Here is a 15969-nt window from a genome sequence, read left to right as displayed (position 1 = left end):
ACAAAAAAAATTCAAAATCCGAGTAGAAAATACTTGTCATTTTTACTGTAAAAGCCACAAACATGTTTAAGGAATTGTTTTCATAACTTGAAATGCGAATAGAAGTTGTACATTTGTAAAAATTATGCACAAGTTTTGCAAACAACTTTATGTTCAGTATAATATATGCAGGTTTTCTTCCTGAATACTATCGTTGTTTATATTTACTGCGGGAAGAAACGGTTTTTATAAGGAAAAACACTAGAAAGCACTCAGTCCCCCTCCCAACTCCCCCAGCCTTTCCTATTGGTGAAAAAATATACCATGTGGACCAATCAAAAAATGATAGGGCAACATAGCATTTAGTTGTTTACGAAGGCGGGCAGGTGTATACATATAGTTTGAGTCTGACGGCTCTTTGTTTGCTTCTCATCTGTAAACTCTGCATACTCTCTCATGTGATTCAGTTTGTTTTGAAAAGTCTCAACAGGATCTTGAGCTTTATTGTGAAAGGTTTACGTGGAAAACAAACAAGCGTACAGCGGAACCACGCGATGGTTTTACCGTCATTGTTGCTAACGAAAACACGTAAAAACAGGCACTTGCCCGCCCATAGTGTGGTTATATTAAATATAAGAGAAAGAGAGAACTTTAAGAAATTAATATAGCCACTAAGGTGACCGTCAAAACGATGAAAAATACTGCTGTAAACAGTTTATTTTACGACATCACGAAACAAACGATAGCGTAATAGGAAACGATAGACATTTTTATATCGTCATTTGATATATATCGTTATATCGAACAGCCCTAACATACACTCTTATATTTGTACATATATTTATTCTTATAATTCTCAGATTTACCCATTCGTATATTTTGCTTGTTCTTATGTTATTGTATTTTGCACACCTCTGTTGCACACACATAAGAATTTCGCTCACATGTGCTGTACCAGTGTACCTGCACATGTTATGTGATACGGGAAATCTCCAATTTTTTTTAATTTTTAAAATTTTTTGAGATTAAATAATATACCATTGTAAAGACGACACAAGAGTTCCAGAGGCTCTTCTGGGAGCCAGAGTCGACCAGAAAACGTTTCCCCGAGCTTGAGTCCTCTATGAAGAGCAGCCTTTCCTTATCGGCAGCGGTCACAGCCGCTACAGAGCGCTGGCAGGCTTGTTTCCCTGGGCCTTAAAACTGCAAAGGCGGCACGGTGCTGTCACGCTGATGGTAAAAACACAGGCCTTTAACACAGTGCTGCTGTGCCACTTTATTTTTTAACAAAACACTACGCTTTATGTATAAAGAACTGCCTATTCTACTACTTATTGAAGAAAAAGAATCCACAAAAGATTATTTTTACTTTCTTTTATTTGTTCCAGATAAATTATAAATTATTTTTTAAAAAGCAATGAAATGCATCAGATGTCTCCCATGCTTTCTTTTCTGCTGTAATTTTTTTTTTTTGAACATAAATTGGTCTATTGAAAATAAAATGTAGTAAGAAACACTACATTTTTTCAATAGGCCAATTTATGTTTAAGAAAACCCCAACAATCAAATGATCCCATCTGAGCAAGCACTGGGCGACGGTGGGAAGGAAAAACTCCTTTGTCTTAAAAAGAAGAAACCTTCGACAGAACCAGGCTCAGATGGTGCGGCTTCTGTCAAGACCGGTTGGGGGTTAGGTAGTTAAAAAACTACTCTAACGGTACAGCACTACAGCTTTTTGGTGGAAATGGGTGGAAGGATGGGTGTTACACCTCGTTTCATTGGAGGTCTTACAGGTGGTCGGGGTGTAGATTCAGCTTTTTTACAAATAGGTGGCAGAGGGACAGGACTAGGTCGTGGAATTATAACTAGTTGGGTGGGAATAGGTTGTCTGTGAAGGTTCTCAGTCATGGGAATAGGTTGCTTTCCACTTCTGGATATAGGTGGAACACACATCCTACGAAAAGGTGGTAGGTTGTCGGTCGAGAAAGTTTCCTTTTTCGTTGGTTGTGTGACTTGAGGAGCGGGTGTCAACTTTGTCTTTTTCGGTCTAATGGGTGGCAGTGGAGTCCGCTGTAACTGTTGTTCGTCAGATGCATCTTCCCTGCCTACGTAAATGTATTTATGTTCCTCAAAAAGGGCAATGTCTTTTTCAACTTGACTCATTGCCTCTTCGAGAAACATTTTGTAATTGTATTTTTTGTGCTGTGAAGGGGAGATAGTAAAAGGGAGGGATTGATATTCAAAGTTTAGCTCATTAAACCTCCTCTTTAGGCCCTGGAGAATGTTTTGTTTCTCCTGTTCGGCCAGTGGTTTAACTGTTTCCTGTTGTTTTGTTAACCAGGCATCATTGTCCTGCTTAGCCTTTTCTTTCTCTGCCTTTCTTCTACGCAGGTCGCCTGGAACGATTCCGTAATCGTTTTCCTGTAAATAAAAGGGGACAAGTCCAGATTTCTCAAGGAGCTGCTTGTCCCCTTTGCGTGTATCCACACAAGCAGGTTGAGCCATGACTTTCTTCATGCCTGTGTGTTCTGGTTTTTTCCTGAATGTGTGTTCAGGTTTTTCGCCTTCTGGCCTCTGTGGGCACATTTCGCGATGAGATGGGGCCTTAACTGTTCTTGGCACCATGGTCCTGTGTTCATTTTTATATTTATTTTCTAATACAATTGCTTCCCTGTATTTAGAAATATACATTTTAGGTTTGGGTGGAGGAAGAGTACTCTACTTTGGGAGAAGGTTATAAGCGCTTTCATCTGAAAACACAATTCAATCGCTAGCTTAAAATCACCTGCAAGGGAATTCTACAACTGTGTGTCGAGGCACCCCTATTTATAGATTTTTATGGCCTGGCATGTGACATCATGGTGGCCTGGCATGTGACATCATGGTGGCCTGGCATGTGACATCATGGTAGCCTGTCTTTGTTCTGTCATTTAAGCCCCACCCCCCTGGTTACTGTTGCTATTGTAACTATTATATTATGAATGCTGGTAGCTAGCATTCCACACACACACATACACTTTTTGCCAAGGTTCCAGCTGCAGTCACCAAGACATGTAAATGTATTTAGTAACCCTCTGGGGTCCAGAGTATAATTGGCCGTTTTTGACTACTTTTGATTTTACCTCTATATTTCACCTTTAAAAAAATCTTCTTCTTTTTTTTTTGGCACAACCTCAAATATCTGAAATTTGAGTTAATTTTTCATTTATACTATATTTGCACAATAGATCTAAATTCAGACAAAAAAAATTCAAAATCCGAGTAGAAAATACTTGTCATTTTTACTGTAAAAGCCACAAACATGTTTAAGGAATTGTTTTCATAACTTGAAATGCGAATAGAAGTTGTACATTTGTAAAAATTATGCACAAGTTTTGCAAACAACTTTATGTTCAGTATAATATATGCAGGTTTTCTTCCTGAATACTATCGTTGTTTATATTTACTGCGGGAAGAAACGGTTTTTATAAGGAAAAACACTAGAAAGCACTCAGTCCCCCTCCCAACTCCCCCAGCCTTTCCTATTGGTGAAAAAATATACCATGTGGACCAATCAAAAAATGATAGGGCAACATAGCATTTAGTTGTTTACGAAGGCGGGCAGGTGTATACATATAGTTTGAGTCTGACGGCTCTTTGTTTGCTTCTCATCTGTAAACTCTGCATACTCTCTCATGTGATTCAGTTTGTTTTGAAAAGTCTCAACAGGATCTTGAGCTTTATTGTGAAAGGTTTACGTGGAAAACAAACAAGCGTACAGCGGAACCACGCGATGGTTTTACCGTCATTGTTGCTAACGAAAACACGTAAAAACAGGCACTTGCCCGCCCATAGTGTGGTTATATTAAATATAAGAGAAAGAGAGAACTTTAAGAAATTAATATAGCCACTAAGGTGACCGTCAAAACGATGAAAAATACTGCTGTAAACAGTTTATTTTACGACATCACGAAACAAACGATAGCGTAATAGGAAACGATAGACATTTTTATATCGTCATTTGATATATATCGTTATATCGAACAGCCCTAACATACACTCTTATATTTGTACATATATTTATTCTTATAATTCTCAGATTTACCCATTCGTATATTTTGCTTGTTCTTATGTTATTGTATTTTGCACACCTCTGTTGCACACACATAAGAATTTCGCTCACATGTGCTGTACCAGTGTACCTGCACATGTTATGTGATACGGGAAATCTCCAATTTTTTTTAATTTTTAAAATTTTTTGAGATTAAATAATATACCATTGTAAAGACGACACAAGAGTTCCAGAGGCTCTTCTGGGAGCCAGAGTCGACCAGAAAACGTTTCCCCGAGCTTGAGTCCTCTATGAAGAGCAGCCTTTCCTTATCGGCAGCGGTCACAGCCGCTACAGAGCGCTGGCAGGCTTGTTTCCCTGGGCCTTAAAACTGCAAAGGCGGCACGGTGCTGTCACGCTGATGGTAAAAACACAGGCCTTTAACACAGTGCTGCTGTGCCACTTTATTTTTTAACAAAACACTACGCTTTATGTATAAAGAACTGCCTATTCTACTACTTATTGAAGAAAAAGAATCCACAAAAGATTATTTTTACTTTCTTTTATTTGTTCCAGATAAATTATAAATTATTTTTTAAAAAGCAATGAAATGCATCAGATGTCTCCCATGCTTTCTTTTCTGCTGTAATTTTTTTTTTTTGAACATAAATTGGTCTATTGAAAATAAAATGTAGTAAGAAACACTACATTTTTTCAATAGGCCAATTTATGTTTAAGAAAACCCCAACAATCAAATGATCCCATCTGAGCAAGCACTGGGCGACGGTGGGAAGGAAAAACTCCTTTGTCTTAAAAAGAAGAAACCTTCGACAGAACCAGGCTCAGATGGTGCGGCTTCTGTCAAGACCGGTTGGGGGTTAGGTAGTTAAAAAACTACTCTAACGGTACAGCACTACAGCTTTTTGGTGGAAATGGGTGGAAGGATGGGTGTTACACCTCGTTTCATTGGAGGTCTTACAGGTGGTCGGGGTGTAGATTCAGCTTTTTTACAAATAGGTGGCAGAGGGACAGGACTAGGTCGTGGAATTATAACTAGTTGGGTGGGAATAGGTTGTCTGTGAAGGTTCTCAGTCATGGGAATAGGTTGCTTTCCACTTCTGGATATAGGTGGAACACACATCCTACGAAAAGGTGGTAGGTTGTCGGTCGAGAAAGTTTCCTTTTTCGTTGGTTGTGTGACTTGAGGAGCGGGTGTCAACTTTGTCTTTTTCGGTCTAATGGGTGGCAGTGGAGTCCGCTGTAACTGTTGTTCGTCAGATGCATCTTCCCTGCCTACGTAAATGTATTTATGTTCCTCAAAAAGGGCAATGTCTTTTTCAACTTGACTCATTGCCTCTTCGAGAAACATTTTGTAATTGTATTTTTTGTGCTGTGAAGGGGAGATAGTAAAAGGGAGGGATTGATATTCAAAGTTTAGCTCATTAAACCTCCTCTTTAGGCCCTGGAGAATGTTTTGTTTCTCCTGTTCGGCCAGTGGTTTAACTGTTTCCTGTTGTTTTGTTAACCAGGCATCATTGTCCTGCTTAGCCTTTTCTTTCTCTGCCTTTCTTCTACGCAGGTCGCCTGGAACGATTCCGTAATCGTTTTCCTGTAAATAAAAGGGGACAAGTCCAGATTTCTCAAGGAGCTGCTTGTCCCCTTTGCGTGTATCCACACAAGCAGGTTGAGCCATGACTTTCTTCATGCCTGTGTGTTCTGGTTTTTTCCTGAATGTGTGTTCAGGTTTTTCGCCTTCTGGCCTCTGTGGGCACATTTCGCGATGAGATGGGGCCTTAACTGTTCTTGGCACCATGGTCCTGTGTTCATTTTTATATTTATTTTCTAATACAATTGCTTCCCTGTATTTAGAAATATACATTTTAGGTTTGGGTGGAGGAAGAGTACTCTACTTTGGGAGAAGGTTATAAGCGCTTTCATCTGAAAACACAATTCAATCGCTAGCTTAAAATCACCTGCAAGGGAATTCTACAACTGTGTGTCGAGGCACCCCTATTTATAGATTTTTATGGCCTGGCATGTGACATCATGGTGGCCTGGCATGTGACATCATGGTGGCCTGGCATGTGACATCATGGTAGCCTGTCTTTGTTCTGTCATTTAAGCCCCACCCCCCTGGTTACTGTTGCTATTGTAACTATTATATTATGAATGCTGGTAGCTAGCATTCCACACACACACATACACTTTTTGCCAAGGTTCCAGCTGCAGTCACCAAGACATGTAAATGTATTTAGTAACCCTCTGGGGTCCAGAGTATAATTGGCCGTTTTTGACTACTTTTGATTTTACCTCTATATTTCACCTTTAAAAAAATCTTCTTCTTTTTTTTTTGGCACAACCTCAAATATCTGAAATTTGAGTTAATTTTTCATTTATACTATATTTGCACAATAGATCTAAATTCAGACAAAAAAAATTCAAAATCCGAGTAGAAAATACTTGTCATTTTTACTGTAAAAGCCACAAACATGTTTAAGGAATTGTTTTCATAACTTGAAATGCGAATAGAAGTTGTACATTTGTAAAAATTATGCACAAGTTTTGCAAACAACTTTATGTTCAGTATAATATATGCAGGTTTTCTTCCTGAATACTATCGTTGTTTATATTTACTGCGGGAAGAAACGGTTTTTATAAGGAAAAACACTAGAAAGCACTCAGTCCCCCTCCCAACTCCCCCAGCCTTTCCTATTGGTGAAAAAATATACCATGTGGACCAATCAAAAAATGATAGGGCAACATAGCATTTAGTTGTTTACGAAGGCGGGCAGGTGTATACATATAGTTTGAGTCTGACGGCTCTTTGTTTGCTTCTCATCTGTAAACTCTGCATACTCTCTCATGTGATTCAGTTTGTTTTGAAAAGTCTCAACAGGATCTTGAGCTTTATTGTGAAAGGTTTACGTGGAAAACAAACAAGCGTACAGCGGAACCACGCGATGGTTTTACCGTCATTGTTGCTAACGAAAACACGTAAAAACAGGCACTTGCCCGCCCATAGTGTGGTTATATTAAATATAAGAGAAAGAGAGAACTTTAAGAAATTAATATAGCCACTAAGGTGACCGTCAAAACGATGAAAAATACTGCTGTAAACAGTTTATTTTACGACATCACGAAACAAACGATAGCGTAATAGGAAACGATAGACATTTTTATATCGTCATTTGATATATATCGTTATATCGAACAGCCCTAACATACACTCTTATATTTGTACATATATTTATTCTTATAATTCTCAGATTTACCCATTCGTATATTTTGCTTGTTCTTATGTTATTGTATTTTGCACACCTCTGTTGCACACACATAAGAATTTCGCTCACATGTGCTGTACCAGTGTACCTGCACATGTTATGTGATACGGGAAATCTCCAATTTTTTTTAATTTTTAAAATTTTTTGAGATTAAATAATATACCATTGTAAAGACGACACAAGAGTTCCAGAGGCTCTTCTGGGAGCCAGAGTCGACCAGAAAACGTTTCCCCGAGCTTGAGTCCTCTATGAAGAGCAGCCTTTCCTTATCGGCAGCGGTCACAGCCGCTACAGAGCGCTGGCAGGCTTGTTTCCCTGGGCCTTAAAACTGCAAAGGCGGCACGGTGCTGTCACGCTGATGGTAAAAACACAGGCCTTTAACACAGTGCTGCTGTGCCACTTTATTTTTTAACAAAACACTACGCTTTATGTATAAAGAACTGCCTATTCTACTACTTATTGAAGAAAAAGAATCCACAAAAGATTATTTTTACTTTCTTTTATTTGTTCCAGATAAATTATAAATTATTTTTTAAAAAGCAATGAAATGCATCAGATGTCTCCCATGCTTTCTTTTCTGCTGTAATTTTTTTTTTTTGAACATAAATTGGTCTATTGAAAATAAAATGTAGTAAGAAACACTACATTTTTTCAATAGGCCAATTTATGTTTAAGAAAACCCCAACAATCAAATGATCCCATCTGAGCAAGCACTGGGCGACGGTGGGAAGGAAAAACTCCTTTGTCTTAAAAAGAAGAAACCTTCGACAGAACCAGGCTCAGATGGTGCGGCTTCTGTCAAGACCGGTTGGGGGTTAGGTAGTTAAAAAACTACTCTAACGGTACAGCACTACAGCTTTTTGGTGGAAATGGGTGGAAGGATGGGTGTTACACCTCGTTTCATTGGAGGTCTTACAGGTGGTCGGGGTGTAGATTCAGCTTTTTTACAAATAGGTGGCAGAGGGACAGGACTAGGTCGTGGAATTATAACTAGTTGGGTGGGAATAGGTTGTCTGTGAAGGTTCTCAGTCATGGGAATAGGTTGCTTTCCACTTCTGGATATAGGTGGAACACACATCCTACGAAAAGGTGGTAGGTTGTCGGTCGAGAAAGTTTCCTTTTTCGTTGGTTGTGTGACTTGAGGAGCGGGTGTCAACTTTGTCTTTTTCGGTCTAATGGGTGGCAGTGGAGTCCGCTGTAACTGTTGTTCGTCAGATGCATCTTCCCTGCCTACGTAAATGTATTTATGTTCCTCAAAAAGGGCAATGTCTTTTTCAACTTGACTCATTGCCTCTTCGAGAAACATTTTGTAATTGTATTTTTTGTGCTGTGAAGGGGAGATAGTAAAAGGGAGGGATTGATATTCAAAGTTTAGCTCATTAAACCTCCTCTTTAGGCCCTGGAGAATGTTTTGTTTCTCCTGTTCGGCCAGTGGTTTAACTGTTTCCTGTTGTTTTGTTAACCAGGCATCATTGTCCTGCTTAGCCTTTTCTTTCTCTGCCTTTCTTCTACGCAGGTCGCCTGGAACGATTCCGTAATCGTTTTCCTGTAAATAAAAGGGGACAAGTCCAGATTTCTCAAGGAGCTGCTTGTCCCCTTTGCGTGTATCCACACAAGCAGGTTGAGCCATGACTTTCTTCATGCCTGTGTGTTCTGGTTTTTTCCTGAATGTGTGTTCAGGTTTTTCGCCTTCTGGCCTCTGTGGGCACATTTCGCGATGAGATGGGGCCTTAACTGTTCTTGGCACCATGGTCCTGTGTTCATTTTTATATTTATTTTCTAATACAATTGCTTCCCTGTATTTAGAAATATACATTTTAGGTTTGGGTGGAGGAAGAGTACTCTACTTTGGGAGAAGGTTATAAGCGCTTTCATCTGAAAACACAATTCAATCGCTAGCTTAAAATCACCTGCAAGGGAATTCTACAACTGTGTGTCGAGGCACCCCTATTTATAGATTTTTATGGCCTGGCATGTGACATCATGGTGGCCTGGCATGTGACATCATGGTAGCCTGTCTTTGTTCTGTCATTTAAGCCCCACCCCCCTGGTTACTGTTGCTATTGTAACTATTATATTATGAATGCTGGTAGCTAGCATTCCACACACACACATACACTTTTTGCCAAGGTTCCAGCTGCAGTCACCAAGACATGTAAATGTATTTAGTAACCCTCTGGGGTCCAGAGTATAATTGGCCGTTTTTGACTACTTTTGATTTTACCTCTATATTTCACCTTTAAAAAAATCTTCTTCTTTTTTTTTTGGCACAACCTCAAATATCTGAAATTTGAGTTAATTTTTCATTTATACTATATTTGCACAATAGATCTAAATTCAGACAAAAAAAATTCAAAATCCGAGTAGAAAATACTTGTCATTTTTACTGTAAAAGCGACAAACATGTTTAAGGAATTGTTTTCATAACTTGAAATGCGAATAGAAGTTGTACATTTGTAAAAATTATGCACAAGTTTTGCAAACAACTTTATGTTCAGTATAATATATGCAGGTTTTCTTCCTGAATACTATCGTTGTTTATATTTACTGCGGGAAGAAACGGTTTTTATAAGGAAAAACACTAGAAAGCACTCAGTCCCCCTCCCAACTCCCCCAGCCTTTCCTATTGGTGAAAAAATATACCATGTGGACCAATCAAAAAATGATAGGGCAACATAGCATTTAGTTGTTTACGAAGGCGGGCAGGTGTATACATATAGTTTGAGTCTGACGGCTCTTTGTTTGCTTCTCATCTGTAAACTCTGCATACTCTCTCATGTGATTCAGTTTGTTTTGAAAAGTCTCAACAGGATCTTGAGCTTTATTGTGAAAGGTTTACGTGGAAAACAAACAAGCGTACAGCGGAACCACGCGATGGTTTTACCGTCATTGTTGCTAACGAAAACACGTAAAAACAGGCACTTGCCCGCCCATAGTGTGGTTATATTAAATATAAGAGAAAGAGAGAACTTTAAGAAATTAATATAGCCACTAAGGTGACCGTCAAAACGATGAAAAATACTGCTGTAAACAGTTTATTTTACGACATCACGAAACAAACGATAGCGTAATAGGAAACGATAGACATTTTTATATCGTCATTTGATATATATCGTTATATCGAACAGCCCTAACATACACTCTTATATTTGTACATATATTTATTCTTATAATTCTCAGATTTACCCATTCGTATATTTTGCTTGTTCTTATGTTATTGTATTTTGCACACCTCTGTTGCACACACATAAGAATTTCGCTCACATGTGCTGTACCAGTGTACCTGCACATGTTATGTGATACGGGAAATCTCCAATTTTTTTTAATTTTTAAAATTTTTTGAGATTAAATAATATACCATTGTAAAGACGACACAAGAGTTCCAGAGGCTCTTCTGGGAGCCAGAGTCGACCAGAAAACGTTTCCCCGAGCTTGAGTCCTCTATGAAGAGCAGCCTTTCCTTATCGGCAGCGGTCACAGCCGCTACAGAGCGCTGGCAGGCTTGTTTCCCTGGGCCTTAAAACTGCAAAGGCGGCACGGTGCTGTCACGCTGATGGTAAAAACACAGGCCTTTAACACAGTGCTGCTGTGCCACTTTATTTTTTAACAAAACACTACACTTTATGTATAAAGAACTGCCTATTCTACTACTTATTGAAGAAAAAGAATCCACAAAAGATTATTTTTACTTTCTTTTATTTGTTCCAGATAAATTATAAATTATTTTTTAAAAAGCAATGAAATGCATCAGATGTCTCCCATGCTTTCTTTTCTGCTGTAATTTTTTTTTTTTGAACATAAATTGGTCTATTGAAAATAAAATGTAGTAAGAAACACTACATTTTTTCAATAGGCCAATTTATGTTTAAGAAAACCCCAACAATCAAATGATCCCATCTGAGCAAGCACTGGGCGACGGTGGGAAGGAAAAACTCCTTTGTCTTAAAAAGAAGAAACCTTCGACAGAACCAGGCTCAGATGGTGCGGCTTCTGTCAAGACCGGTTGGGGGTTAGGTAGTTAAAAAACTACTCTAACGGTACAGCACTACAGCTTTTTGGTGGAAATGGGTGGAAGGATGGGTGTTACACCTCGTTTCATTGGAGGTCTTACAGGTGGTCGGGGTGTAGATTCAGCTTTTTTACAAATAGGTGGCAGAGGGACAGGACTAGGTCGTGGAATTATAACTAGTTGGGTGGGAATAGGTTGTCTGTGAAGGTTCTCAGTCATGGGAATAGGTTGCTTTCCACTTCTGGATATAGGTGGAACACACATCCTACGAAAAGGTGGTAGGTTGTCGGTCGAGAAAGTTTCCTTTTTCGTTGGTTGTGTGACTTGAGGAGCGGGTGTCAACTTTGTCTTTTTCGGTCTAATGGGTGGCAGTGGAGTCCGCTGTAACTGTTGTTCGTCAGATGCATCTTCCCTGCCTACGTAAATGTATTTATGTTCCTCAAAAAGGGCAATGTCTTTTTCAACTTGACTCATTGCCTCTTCGAGAAACATTTTGTAATTGTATTTTTTGTGCTGTGAAGGGGAGATAGTAAAAGGGAGGGATTGATATTCAAAGTTTAGCTCATTAAACCTCCTCTTTAGGCCCTGGAGAATGTTTTGTTTCTCCTGTTCGGCCAGTGGTTTAACTGTTTCCTGTTGTTTTGTTAACCAGGCATCATTGTCCTGCTTAGCCTTTTCTTTCTCTGCCTTTCTTCTACGCAGGTCGCCTGGAACGATTCCGTAATCGTTTTCCTGTAAATAAAAGGGGACAAGTCCAGATTTCTCAAGGAGCTGCTTGTCCCCTTTGCGTGTATCCACACAAGCAGGTTGAGCCATGACTTTCTTCATGCCTGTGTGTTCTGGTTTTTTCCTGAATGTGTGTTCAGGTTTTTCGCCTTCTGGCCTCTGTGGGCACATTTCGCGATGAGATGGGGCCTTAACTGTTCTTGGCACCATGGTCCTGTGTTCATTTTTATATTTATTTTCTAATACAATTGCTTCCCTGTATTTAGAAATATACATTTTAGGTTTGGGTGGAGGAAGAGTACTCTACTTTGGGAGAAGGTTATAAGCGCTTTCATCTGAAAACACAATTCAATCGCTAGCTTAAAATCACCTGCAAGGGAATTCTACAACTGTGTGTCGAGGCACCCCTATTTATAGATTTTTATGGCCTGGCATGTGACATCATGGTGGCCTGGCATGTGACATCATGGTAGCCTGTCTTTGTTCTGTCATTTAAGCCCCACCCCCCTGGTTACTGTTGCTATTGTAACTATTATATTATGAATGCTGGTAGCTAGCATTCCACACACACACAAACACACATATCTTTTGCCCAGTTTCCAGCTGCAGTCACCAAGACATGTAAATGTATTTATTAATCAGCACTTTTAATTCATTTACTTTTCCAAATGGTTATTTCCTTATCAAATACATTGTTTCATCCATTTTATCTGTGATGGCATTCGCTGGTAAAATCATCTGTGGTGTCTTTGAGGGAAAAATGATGGGACAGAGCCTTTCCACTCCTGATGATGCACCAGTACAAACGCAGCAGTGCGTGGGGAAGAAGAGCCAGCAGTCAGCTACGAGTTGGAGAGAATAGACAGTCTGTCCTCTCTTTGTGAAGGACTGATAGAAAAATTTCAGCACATACACATTTGTTGACAAAAAGACAAAGAAAGGATTTTAAACTTGTCAAGTTTCTTGTCGTCATTGTCCATGTTCACATGCAGCAACACAGAAAGCAGAGCTAATCATCACCACAGAGTAGTGACTCTTTAATGTGCCCAGTGAATACATTTAGCTGTGTTTGTGGGAAGCTTGTGGGTGATCTTTTCACTGCACTCACTTTATAGTAGCTGGCCAATGGCCTTTTACTAGAACTAGTATGAATCCCCTCTGTGTCACACCCCCCACAGTCATTTTAACGGGTGAAAAGAAGCAGCTGGTAACTCTACGTGTTCCAGTGGAGATGCTTGCTTTTTGTTCCTCCAACTTAGCCAACAACGAGCTTAGCAGTGACACAAACTGCAGTCCAATGAAGTAGAAGTTTGAAAACCAGGGAAAAAAACAAAATTAAACCAAAAAGCAGGTAGTAGTTCAACCGTTCCATATTGTATAGGATAGGTTTCCGCTATTGCAGGAATGAAAAGATGCTCCATGGGACGCTTTCACAGTGCTTACTGTGAAAGTAAAGAGAATGCACCATGGACATTCCCTGTCTGAATAGATTTGTCTCAGTGATGCAACCAACCTCGCTAACCATCACTGTTCCTCTTTCTCAGGGTCTCCCAGCCTACGACACTCCTGAGGTGTTTGGGCTGCACCCAAACGCAGACATAACCTTCCAGAGTAAACTTGCTAAGGACGTACTGGATACCATCCTCAGCATTCAGCCAAAAGACAGCTCATCAGGCGGAGGAGAAACCAGAGAATCTGTAGTGTCCAGGCTGGCTGACGACATGCTGGAAAAACTGCCTCCTGACTACGTACCTTTTGAAGTAAGCCTATGTGTATTTGCTTTGCAGAGCGAAGTGTGCAAAGCAACATGTGCAATGTCACTCCACTCACCTTGTGTGCTGTGTGCTCCTTGTGGCTGGTGCAGGCGGAGAGGTGGGGTGTAGTGTTTTTGACAGTAGAGTGTAAAGAAGACCAGAAATAGAAAGGAGTGTGTGTGAATGCAGCTGGATCTTGTTTTATTTTGGTGGCTGTGCCGCTTTTTTTTTTTTTTTGTCGCTAAGAAAAAAATGAGGTGAGAGTGTGACTTTTCTGAGGCGAGGTGCAAAGCTCATCATGGAAAACTGTCACCTCACAACTCACCCCGCGAATGCCGCTTTCACTGCTGCTTGCGTGACTGTCTCTTCACACAGCGCATAAAGGCCTCCAAAATAGGAAAAAATGTTTTTTTTTAAAAGATGTTTTAAAATGAATACAGCCTGCATGTGGAGCAGAAAGGCCCGTCAGAAATACAGAATATCTTCATTCCTATATTTGTTTCATTTTCAGTGAAGCAAACATGAATTCACCAATACTAACAACAGTAGTAGCTACGAACATGAAAAATGCAGCATAAAGCTCCACTTTAAATACAGTTTTTCCAGAGTAGATATTAAACTTTAGTGATCCCAGGTACATTTCCACATAATGAGATGGTGTGTTTTTACACATCTCTGTTGATATAATCTTTTCTGCCTTAATAAAACCAGGTGAGAGAGCATCTTCAGAAGATGGGTCCTTTCCAGCCTATGAACATCTTTCTGCGTCAGGAGGTCGATCGGATGCAGAGGATCATAGTTCTTGTCCGAAACACCTTGACAGACCTGAAGCTGGCTATTGATGGAACCATCATCATGAGTGAGAACCTGCGGGATGCCTTGGACTGCATGTACGATGCACGAATTCCTGCACGCTGGAAGAAGGTCAGTTGAGAGAATCACTGTGAGTTTATGTATGGGCTCAAATTGTGGTCATAAATATTTTGTACTTGTAAATGAGTTGTGTACTTGTAAATCAGGATTTGTACAGTGGGGCAAAAAAGTATTTAGTCAGCCACCGATTGTGCAAGTTCCACCACCTAAAATGATGACAGAGGTCAGTAATTTACACCAGAGGTACACTTCAACTGTGAGAGACAGAATGTGAAAAAAAAATCCATGAATCCACATGGTAGGATTTGTAAAGAATTTATTCGTAAATCAGGGTGGAAAATAAGTATTTGGTCAATAACAAAAATACAACTCAATACTTTGTAACATAACCTTTGTTGGCAATAACAGAGGTCAAACGTTTACTATAGGTCTTTACCAGGTTTGCACACACAGTAGCTGGTATTTTGGCCCATTCCTCCATGCAGATCTTCTCGAGAGCAGTGATGTTTTGGGGCTGTCGCCGAGCAACACGGACTTTCAACTCCCGCCACAGATTTTCTATGGGGTTGAGGTCTGGAGACTGGCTAGGCCACTCCAGGACTTTCAAATGCTTCTTACGGAGCCACTCCTTTATTGCCCGGGCGGTGTGTTTTGGATCATTGTCATGTTGGAAGACCCAGCCTCGTTTCATCTTCAAAGTTCTCACTGATGGAAGGAGGTTTTGGCTCAAAATCTCACGATACATGGCCCCATTCATTCTGTCCTTAACACGGATCAGTCGTCCTGTCCCCTTGGCAGAAAAACAGCCCCATAGCATGATGTTTCCACCCCCATGCTTCACAGTAGGTATGGTGTTCTTGGGATGCAACTCGGTATTCTTCTTCCTCCAAACACGACGAGTTGAGTTTATACCAAAAAGTTCTACTTTGGTTTCATCTGACCACATGACATTCTCCCAATCCTCTGCTGTATCATCCATGTGCTCTCTGGCAAACTTCAGACGGGCCTGGACATGCACTGGCTTCAGCAGCGGAACATGTCTGGCACTGCGGGATTTGATTCCCTGCCGTTGTAGTGTGTTACTGATGGTGACCTTTGTTACTTTGGTCCCAGCTCTCTGCAGGTCATTCACCAGGTCCCCCCGTGTGGTTCTGGGATCTTTGCTCACCGTTCTCATGATCATTTTGACCCCACGGGATGAGATCTTGCGTGGAGCCCCAGATCGAGGGAGATTATCAGTGGTCTTGTATGTCTTCCATTTTCTGATGATTGCTCCCACAGTTGATTTTTTCACACCAAGCTGCTTGCCTATTGTAG

The 15969-nt window shown here is 40.2% G+C and overlaps 1 protein-coding gene across 2 annotated transcripts in view; it reads left to right on the top strand.

The window, feature by feature from the left end:
* Window positions 1-15969, top strand: part of dnah5 (dynein, axonemal, heavy chain 5) — a 131979-nt gene that overhangs the window by 110116 nt on the left and 5894 nt on the right. For both annotated transcript variants that reach the window (XM_085422332.1, XM_085422331.1), the window contains 2 exons: window positions 13570-13785; window positions 14491-14703. In XM_085422332.1, the coding sequence (XP_085278458.1) occupies window positions 13570-13785; window positions 14491-14703 (429 nt within the window). The remainder of the gene's footprint in view (window positions 1-13569; window positions 13786-14490; window positions 14704-15969) is intronic.

Source organism: Rhamphochromis longiceps, linkage group LG11, assembly GCF_057381845.1.
Source record: "Rhamphochromis longiceps isolate RC_006_pf linkage group LG11, R_longiceps_female_GT1.1, whole genome shotgun sequence".
Classification (NCBI taxonomy): domain Eukaryota; kingdom Metazoa; phylum Chordata; class Actinopteri; order Cichliformes; family Cichlidae; genus Rhamphochromis; species Rhamphochromis longiceps.
Note: the sequence above shows the minus strand (reverse complement) of the source record. Positions and strands in the feature narration are given on the sequence as shown.